Source organism: Fulmarus glacialis, unplaced genomic scaffold (assembly GCF_000690835.1).
Source record: "Fulmarus glacialis isolate BGI_N327 unplaced genomic scaffold, ASM69083v1 scaffold48296, whole genome shotgun sequence".
NCBI classification, from domain to species: Eukaryota; Metazoa; Chordata; class Aves; order Procellariiformes; family Procellariidae; genus Fulmarus; species Fulmarus glacialis.
In genome coordinates, this window is record NW_009217186.1 from 4,283 (window position 1) to 17,672 (window position 13,390).

Sequence of the window (13,390 nt, forward strand, 5' to 3'; positions counted from 1 at the left end):
CCTGTTGCTATCTTATTGCTTCCTGTGCCTTACAGGGAAGCTGGCTTTGTCCAGCATTTTAAAATGCTTTGTCTCAAATCTATACAGAACCTATACCGAAAGTTTTATAGTATCTATAATAGAAAGGGTATTAGAAAAGTGCAAGTTCAGGATTGTATCCAAGAAAGATTTACTGAGAAAGCCAAAAAAGTATCGGTTCATGTTCTGTGTTCATATTTTCAGCACTCCTTAGTCTGAGAAGAACCTTAGATCCTCTGAGAAAAATTTTCCCTGCCTAAGTCATTTTTTTTATTTCCAAGCACAAATAAAACAGGGAGAATTCTCAAAAAGTTCATGTTAAGATTTCTTCCCAAAATGGCTGCCTATAGAGATAGGTGAAGCCACTAGCGTTAACCACAAAAACACTGTTCCTCAGTAAGAACCCAAGTAATGGTTACACTAACAACACATACAAACACTTATACCAATCCTATTTCTTATTAGGAATATGCATTGATGGCATTGAATTTATATTTTTCCTTGCTCATATTCATTTACATACTTGGCTTAATACTGAGTAATTGTGAAAACAAGGAGATTTTTCAGATAATCCTCAGCTTAGTTCAAGCATGTGGAAACTGAACTAATCCTCTGCGAAATCCAACAATTTGGATGTTATAGTTCCTGTACTTTCACTTATAAGTGTATACAGCACAGAAATCTTTCATGGGTATGTAAAAAGCAAATTGCTTACCTGTCTTTTGGAATGCTCACTGTATTCTCCAGGGATGTTGTGAGCACTTTTTACTAAACTCTTTGCAATGTGATAGTAGTAGATACTAATAATGGCAAGAGGGATAAGGAAATACACGAGGAAAATCAGCACAGAATGGATCTTCGGGTGCATATCATCCGTCATGGGGTATGGTATGCATGCTGTGAAAGTGGCATTATTTGTGTCATTGATGTGGGCCAGTTCAGAGAACACCACTTCAGGAACTGCTAGGAGCATGGAGATTACCCAGATGGCAATGGCTTTAACACAGGTCCATAGCACGGCACTGGAGGTCTGGATGTCCATGGGATTTACGATCGCTTTGTACCTGAAATTGATCAAAATGCAGATGCAAATTAAAAGGTATCTTTTCAAATTCAACATGTGATTCATAAGGCCATTTCGTACCTTTGATTAAAATAATGTCATATTTTGTTCTTATTTGAAATATCAATGGGTTTGTAATCTTTCTTAAATTTGCATTCTCTAAATCTCTAGCTTCACCTGCATATATACCCACCAGAGGTGGTAAAGGAGCCCTGGATACAACCTGTGGCTATAGGTGCCCATTCTGTGCCAGCCTGGTGAAAGCGCAGAAGCAGCCATGACTCCACTCCTTCCTTCCCCCAACAAACCCACAAATGCACATCCTACCACCGTACTTCCACCTCACTCTCATACCAGCACATGTTTGTTTCCTTCCTCTGCTCCCGCAGCCCAGGACTCCCTCCTGCCCGCCACCATGGCTTTCCTATGCTCAGATTCCACCAGCCCCTGGGAGCGCAGGACAATAATCAGCGTTAATCACCTCTTGCCAGACCAGCAACAACCGCTGCTGTGCTGGCTCTTGCCTTTCCTCCCCAGCACCTCTCTGCACATAGATATACTGTCCTGACTGCAATGCCTGGAATATAAGCATCTTCATAAAGTCAGGCAGGAATGACTCCCAATGGCCTGTGCAGAAGTATTAAACTCTTAAAGAAAGTAAACATTTCCACATAAACAATTGGAGGCTGCTGCTTTATACTGCGTTTTGGGAAACTGTCTTGTAATGTATGATTACATATAAACCTTTGCAGAATTGATAATTTCATAACCATTACAAAGAAAACAGGAAGTATTGCAGAAAATGGAAATATCACACCACAGCAAAGTAAAATAAATGAATAGAAGTAGACTCTCTTCAGAAATTATTTTATTTTTAAAAAAATTGTTGCAGAAGGTGTTACAAAATGAAACTTACCACAAGAAAAGGTCAGATTTAGAAGGCCAAATATACTTTGAGAAAAATATTTCAAGGATACCTTAATGTTTTGCTGAGATTTTTAAATTATTTAACATTTATTTTCAAAATGTAAGTAAATTATGTTTTAATGTTTTTATTAAAAACTGAACACTGAACAAAACATTTCAGTTTGTCTAAGCTGTGGTAATTTGGAAGGTTGCTTTATCTGATGTGCTTTTTTTTTTTTGCTTCTTCAATGTTTTGTTTCCAGTTTTGATTTGATTTGGGATGGGTGAGGGGTTTTTGAAATTGCAGATGTTTTGAGAAAGGGAAAAATGATTTTTTTTTAAGATCTAAAGAAAAGTTTAACAGGTAAAAGGGAGTCAGGAGAGATTCATACTCCAGGTACATAACTTTATTTGTGCTAAGGTCTTTCTAGTCAGTGGAAAGGTACTTTCAAAGGGTGAATCAGGTTTTAGGTTGTATCACCCTCTGAGGTGCTTATTTTTCTCTGTTAGCTATACAATGAGCTTAGAATGAGAAGAACTGTAACTTAGATGTCATGATAAAACTCGTTACTCATGCATGTAAATACATATACATGCATATACCAAAACAAATATGTATGGGTAGGAACACGTGTCTAGAAACATACCCAGGGTTAGGTTATGGCTAAATACAACATAGTTGCTGAGGGGAATGCTGAGAAATGGAGTTGTGATACCAAATACCTTTTATGGCTGATTTGCAGGTCCTGACAGGTATGTCATAATCCCTCAAAACTTTGAGCAGATGTTTGAGGAACTGCAAATAAATGCTATATCCCCATGCAGCAAGTTGTGAGTTTGCTGGAAACCAACAGTGGAAACGGCTATGCCATGAAAATGTCAGGAGCAGCGTACTGTCTTTGTACCCCAGCAAATTTTTTTTTCAGAGAATATTTGAGTCAAAATGTGCCTTGGAGTCCTCTTTCTCAGGACTGTGATAAATTGTCTTATCACTAAATAATTAAAAATAATGACTATTTATGTTCATACCCTCTCTGAATTCAGAGAGAGGGTTTTTACTGTCTCTTCACCCTTACTACAGAGTAGAAAATTAAACTCAGAAAACTGTCTCTGTTAATCTGTTTACCATTTCTTCTAACACACAATGAGAACTCCCTGGACACCAAGGTATAAAGAAATCCTTTATACTGCCACGGGAAGGCTAGAAGCTTCTGCACAAATCATGAATGCTCCCCAGCACAAACTGTGACCTTACTATTCAATAATTTGCTTCTGCCTTGATTTCATTACATAAAGACAGACCTTTTGTTTCATTTCATTCAACTGAGGTGACGTCAAGTCCTTACATCTGCTCATTTCTTTAAAACTTTACATTGCTGGGGAAGAGCTGTTTTGGGGACTTTGTTGGGGGGAAGGACGTTGGATAAAAATCATGTTTCATACTACAGGTTTTTTTCCTTCTCTTTTCCCATTGCAACTATTGTGACCACAGTCCTGTCCCCCAAGACAGTGACCGCGTACAATTAATTGTTTTAGCACCATTTGGTTTGGTTAATATCTAAAAGGGAGACCTTTTCGGAAAATGTGGCATATATTTGAGCCTTGGCATATATTGCTGTTTCAGCAAATAGCATGCCTTCCCCTGAGCTATGACTGGCTCCAAGTTGGAAGGCATGGAGCAGAATGCCCTTTTTCACAAAAACAGCTGGGTTCAGCCCAAAAAACTTCTTCTTTAATCCTACCAAAATTCTGCTTGCTACTTCAGCTGACTACAAAATGGCACTTTTCTTCCTAGGCCTCAGCCCTGCACAGTAGTCGGTGTCAACGGGAAGGAAAAGGCACTAAGTGCTTTACAAAATCTGTCATCTTGTTTATGTCTCTGAAAAGATATAGAGTAGAAAGAGACAGGTTACAGATAAAAGCAAATGTAAACTGAGTGAAATTAGTTTTCCCAAAATGAATACCCAGCCTCTTCCTTTGTATAAAGCCAGTGTAAGGCTAAAATATACCACCAACCATTCAAATTACAAAGTGCATATTTTCTATCAATAAAACAACACTGGTAAATCAGGGTAAGGGTGCAAATTATTTTGTCAAATTAGTAAGCAAAATCCATCTTTTCCTTTACTTCACTGATGAAAAAAGAAAATTATAGGTTGCCATGAAGATCAGGAAATAATTATAAATATGCATTTAGTTTTAATTAAAAGCCTTCGTGTAAATTCTGTCTTCCTACATCCTCTATCATTATCACTGCTGACAAAGGCATCCCAACTGAGGAAATACTTTTATAAGTTTCCTTTCTTTGGAGCTGTGGTTTCTGCCAGCAGACACAAGCACAAACGCGCCCATTCTGCAGATATTGGTTTTGTCTGTATAGTATATTTTCATTATAAAGCAACCTCCTCCCTTCCACACAACCCCCAAAAACTGATGAAACTAAACTCCAGTATAGCTTATCTACTCCTCCCCATCTTTGTTTTCAAAGGCCTTCGCAAAGGTATTTCTCAGCCCCCCATTAGCTCTACTCCTGTCTCTGCTGAGTCCACAATGTTATTCCCCTCCCACATACTTGGCTTCAAAAGAAGCTGCTTCATGATCAGTTCTAAGCTATCCCTACATTGCATTGCATTATGAAAGGATATAAATATATCTGCATAGGAAACATGGCTGTATGGTCAATATTTGTTAAAAATACTACTATCGTGTCCAGTTGTAGTCCACTCCACTAAAGTAAAATGAAATTTTGGATGGGGACAAATCCCTTTTCCTTGTATGGGCGGTTCTGTTGTCTCAATTCCAGTTGCACCATGAAAAGGAGAACAAACAACTTATCTAGCTGAAAACAATGTGGAATCACTGGATGTCCAGTGTTGTGGGAACTTCTTTCGCAACACACAAACAGTCTGAGATTCGCATTTATTCAATTTTATTCTTTTAAATTCTTGCAATTTAGAGTAGATTTCTTAACGTTTTTTATAGTTAGTCTTAATATTTTTGTTCTGTGCTTATCTAAGTGCAGAGAATTGCATTCATCAGGAATGAGCATCTCAGAGGTCTGATAGCTGAATATAATGAATAGTGTTTGAAATGAAGACTAGCAGACCATGTGTAAACACAATTAAAATGAATGTCAATGGCATGTGTTCTGTGTTTCTCAGGGGGAAAATTCTAAGATTTTCCTAAGTGGAAAACGTTTCCCCCTCTATAGAAATACGCTCTTCTTAGCCAAAAACTATCAATAATGCTTCAACAAAAAAGTCTGATTTAGTCTTTTGGATGATGATTTCTCCACCCCAGAAAGAATCAAAACATAACTTTCCCAGGATGTTGTTTTTTTCTGCATGAAATATGTTACCTGTCCTGTCCACCCAGCGTTTCAGAGGATAAATTTTCTCTTTACTTTTCATTTTTTCTTCTCTTGCAACTTCTTTCTCTTGCTATTCACTTCACATTAGCTAAGTATATTTCTTACAAGCTAGTACAAATCTTGCAATGCTAGCTCACTGCCTGCAATCTGGCTTTTTAGACCTACTTGTCTAAGCCCATTTACTTATAACTGCACTACTTAAAAGTACCATTAGTAATTTGTTCAGTTCTCTTCCCAAAAGCAGTAATAGTAAATTGTTTCACTGACTATTATTCAGAAGAGTTCACATGTCAGTATTCCCAGTAGATTTATATTTAAGTTTGATAATGCCAAGTTGCCTATGAACATATTTCACGTATCTTTAGACAAATATGTCTTCAGCAGAGTTGCCTTTCTATAAGTTTCTACTGTGAAAATAGAGAAGAGAAGAGAAGAGAAGAGAAGAGAAGAGAAGAGAAGAGAAGAGAAGAGAAGAGAAGAGAAGAGAAGAGAAGAGAAAGGAAGAGAAGAGAAGAGAAGAGAAGAGAAAGGCAACCAAGAGCCAAATCTAACACAATTTTATGCTACACCTATATTAGCAAACTAAACAGTGCCAGAGCCTGTTCTTGGAGGCCAGGTGGCATTGGCTGGACACCCATGACCATCCCATTAAACTCTTCAGTCTCCCAATATGAGACCACCACATCCAAACAAGATAGATAGCCAGTTTACACTTCTGTTGGTAATGGCCCCTAGGCTTGTATTTAATCCTAAATCATGCCTAGAAAATGTTTAGGAGAATATTGATTGACCCAGGTCAAAACCGTACCATGGGCTGCTCTAGCAGTTTGACAAGTGGTTGGCTTCCAGTGCTCAGGCCTATGTTTTGGCACTGTTGAATATGGTTTTGTGCATATGTTTATAAAAATATATACACACATATATATGTGCATATGAACATATGTGCATAGCAAAAACACACACTTTCAGGTGTCTGGTCCCAAGAACACCACTCAGAAGCCTTGCACAATGGCTGGCCTACCCCGGCCCGCTGTGCCCCTTCTTTCTTGACTTTTAAATTATGCAAGTAGCTGTATTTCCCCTGCTGTGCATGCTGGGAGCTCCTCTGACCAGACCTACTCAGTTTGCATCTAAGCTTCATTAGGATCCTAAAACTAAGCCCAGCAAAGCTGAGGAGTCTGATCTCAAAGTTGTGTTTAAATAATGGCTGGAGCACACCGAAGTCATTAGCCTTCACAAAACAGCTGTGGCAAAGGCAGCTCTGATACCTGCCTGTCCAAGAGCAAAATGGAGCATTCATTCAGCCAGGGTGGCCAGGAGTCATTGCCCAGGCCTTCTGGACAGTGGCTCAAAATTAACATTTCATCAATGAGGAGAGAACCTTATTCTTACCAGGTTGTGTCATACGAACTCCTGGATTTAACATTTCCCACTGGGAAGTACAAGGCAGCTTAGCATGTGTATTCTCTTGGTTTTTATTGCCTTTCTGGAGCATTTACCTCATTCCAACACTAATTTGGAATTACGGATTTTGGATTCTGCTCACGAGCAGTGGACAGGAGGAGGGGAAGGTCAACACCTAGGTTAGAGAATAGGCATTGCAATACATAGCCTAGACGAGCTTACATACTGTTTGGCTTTGTCCCCTAGTGCTCTGTTCTCCATCTAGTCATATTACTTCCTCCTCACTATAATCCTATTGTAAGAAAAAAAATCTTAGAAAACCACACCTAATCTTGTCTTATTCTTTCAGAGTTTATATTCTGAATCTTGGGGGGTCAAAGGAGTTTGAGGAAAAAGAAACATTTCCCCAAATGGGCTTGATCCAAACCCCGTTGATACACCTGCCGTTAGATTGATGAGGCAAGATGCATGCTTATCTGCATATCCACCATATGCTTACGCATGACTCCCAGCAATGATATCCACACATACTTGAATGAAGAAGCTCTCATAAAATCATCACTGCTGGAGCAGAAGGTCAATAAAAATACCAATTACAGAAGCTAAAATGCCTGGAAGCAGAAATCCTGAGTGTAAAATATGCTCAATGCCAGTTTACCTTTATAAAATTATTGCTGTTACAAAATTATTCCTCCCACTTCCTTGATGAATTCAGTAATAGTCCATGCCGTGCAGATAACACAACTTTTGAGGAGAACATTACATGGTCAGATGATTTTCAGAAATGTTACAAGCCAGGAAGAATTAAATAACCAAACCTCTAATAATGTATCTGGAACAGACTTATGTTCAAATGATGTTACCATTTGAGAATCTAGACCCCAAACCTCTAATTTCATATAGCTAAAAGGAATACTACTTTCCTTGTCAAGGCTCTTTAGTGCTTGAATGTCAACTATCAAAGCTCAAAAGGAAATCATGTCCACTTTCCTGCTTCACCTACTCCACTACATGTAATAAGAAATGAGGATTTTAGAGGTCTCCAATCACTATATTTCAGCCTGAATCAGCACCTGACATAACAGAAGAAGAAACTTTAAATAAATTCTGAAGAAATGTAAAAATATTTTTTTATTGAGTGATTCTACTAATGAAAAATCCTAAAGTAGTTCAAAACATTTCCTGAGTCCCCCAAAAAGTAGGAGACAGTAGGCATGCAAACTGAGCCAGAATGGCTTTTGTCATCAGTTGTAGTCAGAAGTCAGCACATAGATCCTAAACTTGCACAAAACGTTTCTGAGTCTTTTTACACTTTTAAAAATACAGATTGCAATCTTCCAAAATTAAAGCAAATAAATAAAGAAATAAAACAAACAAACAAACAAGTTTATCAAATAGTTTAGCTAGTCAAATCTATAGGATACGGTTTAAGCTTCTCAGGCACTGTATTTAGTTATGTAAGTATGAATTTAAATTTTCAAACTCCTTTGTTATTAAGATATAGGAAAGGAGTCATGGCACTAAGGAAAAATAACTTTGTTACCTGGTTAACCAAATATGTGTCTCATCTAAGGTGTCTTTCTGTCACACTTTTTAGGAAGAATACAAAGAAGATGCTACTTCAGTTGCAGTAGGGCCAGTTGTTCCACTGTTCAGCTTCACTGTATTCATTAGAGTGCAACAGGACTGTATTTGAACTAACAGATTTAAACCTTTCATTAGACAGAAAACTCAGTTTAGAAAAAGTAGCAGAATTAAATTTAATCCTATTTTTACAGATCACATAAAAAGTGAGGCATAAATGACAGCCAAAGAGAAAGGAAAGACTACGTGGGACAAATCTAAAGCTGTTGTAAGGAGCTGCCATTTATTCCTTCGGAGTCTGTTCACTCCAGGTCTCTTGGCATTTTTTGGATACAATTGCTTTTCATCAGCATACACAATAATGCAGTGATGGCCAGAGGTGTACCCTGTAGCACTCATTATTAATCCACTGCCCCCTGAGCTGCTCCAGCCACCTCTCCACTCCAAGGTTTATGTGTCATCCAGCCCTCTAGCTCTGAAAGGCGTCTTGGAAACATCTTTCTGTACTTGTGCTCCACTTCCTTACCCTAGAGTCCTTCCCAGGCCCAAAACGGCCCTGAGAAAAGGGTGAGGAGCCCCATGGGCCCAGTTTGCACTCTGGACTAACTGCATGGCCCACCATGGACGTAAATTGGAAAAACAAGTTCATGGGATGGTTCAAATCAGGCACAGTTCAAGCCAGGCTCATCCCTGGCTTCTGTCCTTTTTGCAGTGCGGAGATGCTGGCACACCTTTTCTTCATGTGTGCGATGCTGCAGTCCCTCTGGCTACACTTCTCCTCTCACCTCTTTATTTTTACCTTCCTTATCCAAGACCACACCAAGTCCTGGGACTTTCTCATCAACATCCATTAGCCCTGACCAAAACTGCAGTCCATGGCCCCTGGAGAAGGAAGCTAGACAGGGGACCCATTTTTATTTCCTTGTCCATCCACACTTCTAGGAAGTGCACCCCTGGCCATCACGCACCAGCTCTGTGCACGCTTTCAGGGCGAGCTGAGTGCTATTGGAGGTCTTCTTCCCTATGGCCCCTTTGGTTCCCTATTTTTTTTTTGTTTTGTACATTTTTGTCCCTCAATCTCCTTCCTTTTTTCCATTTGTCATCCACTGTAATTATTAGGTTTTCTCTTTCTGTAATCCACCCTCTGTTTTTTTCTTGTGGTTTTTTTAAACCAGAGAAATATTAAGGTTTCGAGAGGTGGTCTGGTTTCTCCGCAATAGAGGAAAATTGATAGGAGCAGTGGCCATGAGGGGCAGGGGTGCTGTCCCTGCACATCTCCTGCATGGCAGTGAGATGGGACGGCTGGCTTAGCAGCACAGCTTCTGTGCTGTCTTCTGCACCCCAGAGGAGAGGGATACCGCACCCTCCTCTGATGCCAGCACACCGCACCGCCAGTGCCACCACTGCACCATCTCTGCTGCCACCATCCCCACCACTGCCCCTGACCTCCCAACCCCTCTGCCCCAAAATGTGTGGGGCTGCAGCAGGGCACCACCACCCACCCCTGGCAGCCAGACCCACAGGAGCTCAAGGGTGGGAAGGGCTGTTTGATGGGACCAGCTGCTATTCCTGGGATGGGGATGGGCAACCTTGGGCAGATCCGCCGGCATTTCAATCTGAAAGTGTGCTCTAGGGAAGTCTGGGAAGCACTGTTACAAATTACATATCATGTTTGTGCACAAAAAAAAAACCCAAACCAAAAACCAAATAATCTCAGTACTAGATAATGAAGCTTCCAGATAGAAGGTGCACATTTGTCACACTGAAAGCACTAGTGATGCTGAGAAAGACTTCCGCAACAAAAAGCCATATGAAACAAAGCAAGTTTAGAAAAGATATATATGCAATTAATACTATTTTTTCTTCCTTATAGCTTCAGTTTGTAGGTAACGATCATTCGGAGTTTATTGCTTCTGTAGCCGTTGTTGTTAAATGTATCACATACATGTAATTCGCCATGCAGCACTTCCACATAAACAATAAGTGCTAATTACACTGTGGAAACCAAGACAACCTCCCTTACCCTAATTCACGCAGGCTCACTGTAAAGAATTCTAAATATTTATAAATCTGTTCCTTAGTGTAATCAATGTCTGGAGTTCTATCCAGTCCTGTGGTAATAGGGAATAAAAAGCAGGAAAGGCTTTAATGACCATATATTAAAACGTACTTTGAACACTATCTGTGAAAGAAGTGGTCACTGAGAAGACATTGTATACCAGACCAAATATGTACTGGATTATAACGGAGCCTTTTTAGTGATATCACTGCTTCCAAACAGCTAGTATCCTATGCTAGATTTGCTTATCTGGAGATAACACTGCCCCTCGCCAGGCCTTGCCTCCTCATCGCCTCTTAGGTGCAGGATGCTGCCACCACTTTTGATCTGTCGACATAATTACACATATAGTTTCCCCATAACTGAATCTAACCAAGATGACAGATGTTAGGACCTGGTTACAAATTAGTGTGACAAAAACCCCTCCACACCAGTGCCTCCCCTTTAGTGCAACACAAGTGTCTGTCGTACAAAAAAGTAGACCCGAGTCCAACCCAAACGCCATTGAGGGTCCAGCCAGCTTCACTCAGAGATGACCTGGGCCCCTGGGAGATAAAACACTGGTCTCTGAAGTCAGTGGCTGTTTTTCTGACTGAAAAATAAATGTTTTTTGTTCTCAGTAACTGAAAATGTAACTGCAGAGGTTAAAGAAACAGAGTTGTTAAATTCTTTGTATAACCTTTTTGATATTTGTATATACTATGGACTCCAAAAACCTGGAGGAACATATTTATTAGGAGCTTATATGGTCACAGCACACCATCTGTAGCTGTTTTCTAGGATGTGTAATTCTAAATGCATTCAGTGTAAACAGATTCAGCATTATTACTTCTTGAATCTTTACTGGTATTAAAAGAAGGATATAAAATTATATGGAAAAAGCAAACAATGAATGCTCCAAAGCTATGTAAAAAGTAAACGAATGAATCCTTAAACATTGAACCACCAGCATTCCCTCACATTATATTTCAGTAGAAGTATGATCTCTGCAAATAACTTCTTCCCTTTTCAAATAAGATACCACAATCATGCTCCTAAACAGTGGAAATAGAGCAGAAAGAAAACTACGAGGTTTGCTTGGCTCTCCAAGGACAGTTTTTGACACACTGTTTAATCTGAGGTAATCAGAGAGTTACAGGTGTTCACTTTAAGGTACATTTTGCAAGCTCTTCTGTAAAAATATAATCCATTTTCATAAGTTAAAAAGTCTTTATACACAAGTATTTTATTTAAGTCCTGATTCAAACACCACTGAAATTGATGGCCATTGAAGACTACTCTCGGGTGGAATCAAATTATTTACTGAACTGGCTACAAAAAAGAAATAAATTACAGTTATAATCTATAAAAAAAGGATTAAAAGTTTTAAAGAAACGTTACTGTAAGTGTGAAGATACACTACTAAACTCAAGCCTTTACATCATGCGCCAATGTAATGCATTTGTTCGGCTTAAAATCCAACAAAAGAAAATGGGGTAATTCCCATGGAGAGGGAATTAAACATTTTCATTTCTGGTTAAAAAAAAAAAAAATTCCTTAGATAAGGGAAGAAAGATAATTTCGTTTAATTTCAGGTTGTCAATTACACTGCAAGATTTTGTCTTTCAGAGCTTGAAGCACAGTCCAACAGCCACCCAGTTGCTATAAATCCCTTAAGTACCCATTTATATTAACTGGGAGGAAAAACTTGGGGTCCAGCTCTTTGTTTCTTCCTAATTTGACAAGTACTGGAGACAGAAGTGTTACTTTCTAGCTTGGTTTGGAGGATTTTCTTTCTTTTCTTGTTTTTTTTTTTTCCTTTTCTGTAAGTTCAGAAGAAGCCAAAATGAATAGTTTGAACCAAAAGTTTAAGACTGACAATTACAATAGAACAGTTTGGTGCCTCCAAATTCCTAGAGGCTGAACTAGTTCTGGCAGTCACCTCTGGTAATTTGCTCTTCTGTTAGGGCACAAATACACACAAACTCACACACACACTTTCTTGGCAGAAAGAAACAAATCTATTAAAAATACCTCTGTGCTTGACTTGGTTTAAGCTGCTTACTGCCTGTTGACATATCACTGTGGCTTATCATGGATTATACTTAGGGTCTAAAACCTTCCTCTAATGACTAAGATTTCAGTACAAGGGCTGTCACAGGACCTTCCCAGAGGTGCAGAAGACAGGACTAAACCCAGTTCTTGCAGCTGGCACCCTGGAAGTTGGCAGCCCAGGCACACCCATTTCCAGAAACCCTTTAACTTAAGTTAGTACCAGACTTGCCATCAGTCAATGAGGGAAGGAGAAGTATGGGCACCTCACAAGTTGGAATGAGGGGGCTGCAAACCAGGGATACCTTATCAGAGGGGTGCTTTACCTTTCATGCCAGCTCCAGCTAGCCTTAGCCCAAGCTGCATAAGGCTGAGAAGGGGCAGCCGAGCTTTCCTACCTGTCAGCACTGAGGGCAGTGAGCGTGAAGACAGAGACGCCAACGGAGGTGAGCTGGATGGCAGGGATGAGTTTGCAGCCCACCTCCCCAAAGAGCCACTCCTCGGAGAAATAGCGGGAGGCATCCACGGGCACACAGGTCACTAGCAGCAGCACATCACCGGCGGCGAGGCTGGAGATGAAGATGTTGGGCACGCTCCTCATGGCAGTGTTGGAGATGAAGATCTTCATGAGGGTGATGTTGCCCAGCAGGCCCACAGTGATGATGAGCAGGTAAAGCGAAGGGATCACGCAGCGGGCGGTGAACATGGCCGTGCCCTGTGCCGGGGGCAGCAGAGCTGTATCTGGCACCAGCTGGGCGCTCCCATTGCCCCCGAGGGGCATTGCTGTGAGCTCGGGTGGCAGCTCTGCCTCCATCCTCCAGCTTCAGGCAGTCCGGAGGTCTCCACTGCAGTGAGAATCGCTGGAAAGCTTCACCTCTCTGCAAGTCAACAAACTTTCTCCCCTTTCCCTCCTGCCTTTCTTCCTCCCCCTTGTTCTCTGTCGAGTTTTCTCCCC

The 13,390-nt window shown here is 40.3% G+C and overlaps 1 protein-coding gene across 1 annotated transcript in view; it reads right to left on the reverse strand.

Moving 5' to 3' along the window:
• The window catches only part of NMBR (neuromedin B receptor), a 15,327-nt gene extending 2,078 nt beyond the window's left edge, over positions 1-13,249 (reverse strand). The window contains exons 1-2 of the mRNA XM_009579562.1: positions 12,834-13,249; positions 734-1,082 (exon numbers count right to left, since the gene is read on the reverse strand). Of these exons, the coding sequence (XP_009577857.1) occupies positions 734-1,082; positions 12,834-13,249 (765 nt within the window). The remainder of the gene's footprint in view (positions 1-733; positions 1,083-12,833) is intronic.
• Positions 13,250-13,390: the final 141 nt, after the last annotated feature.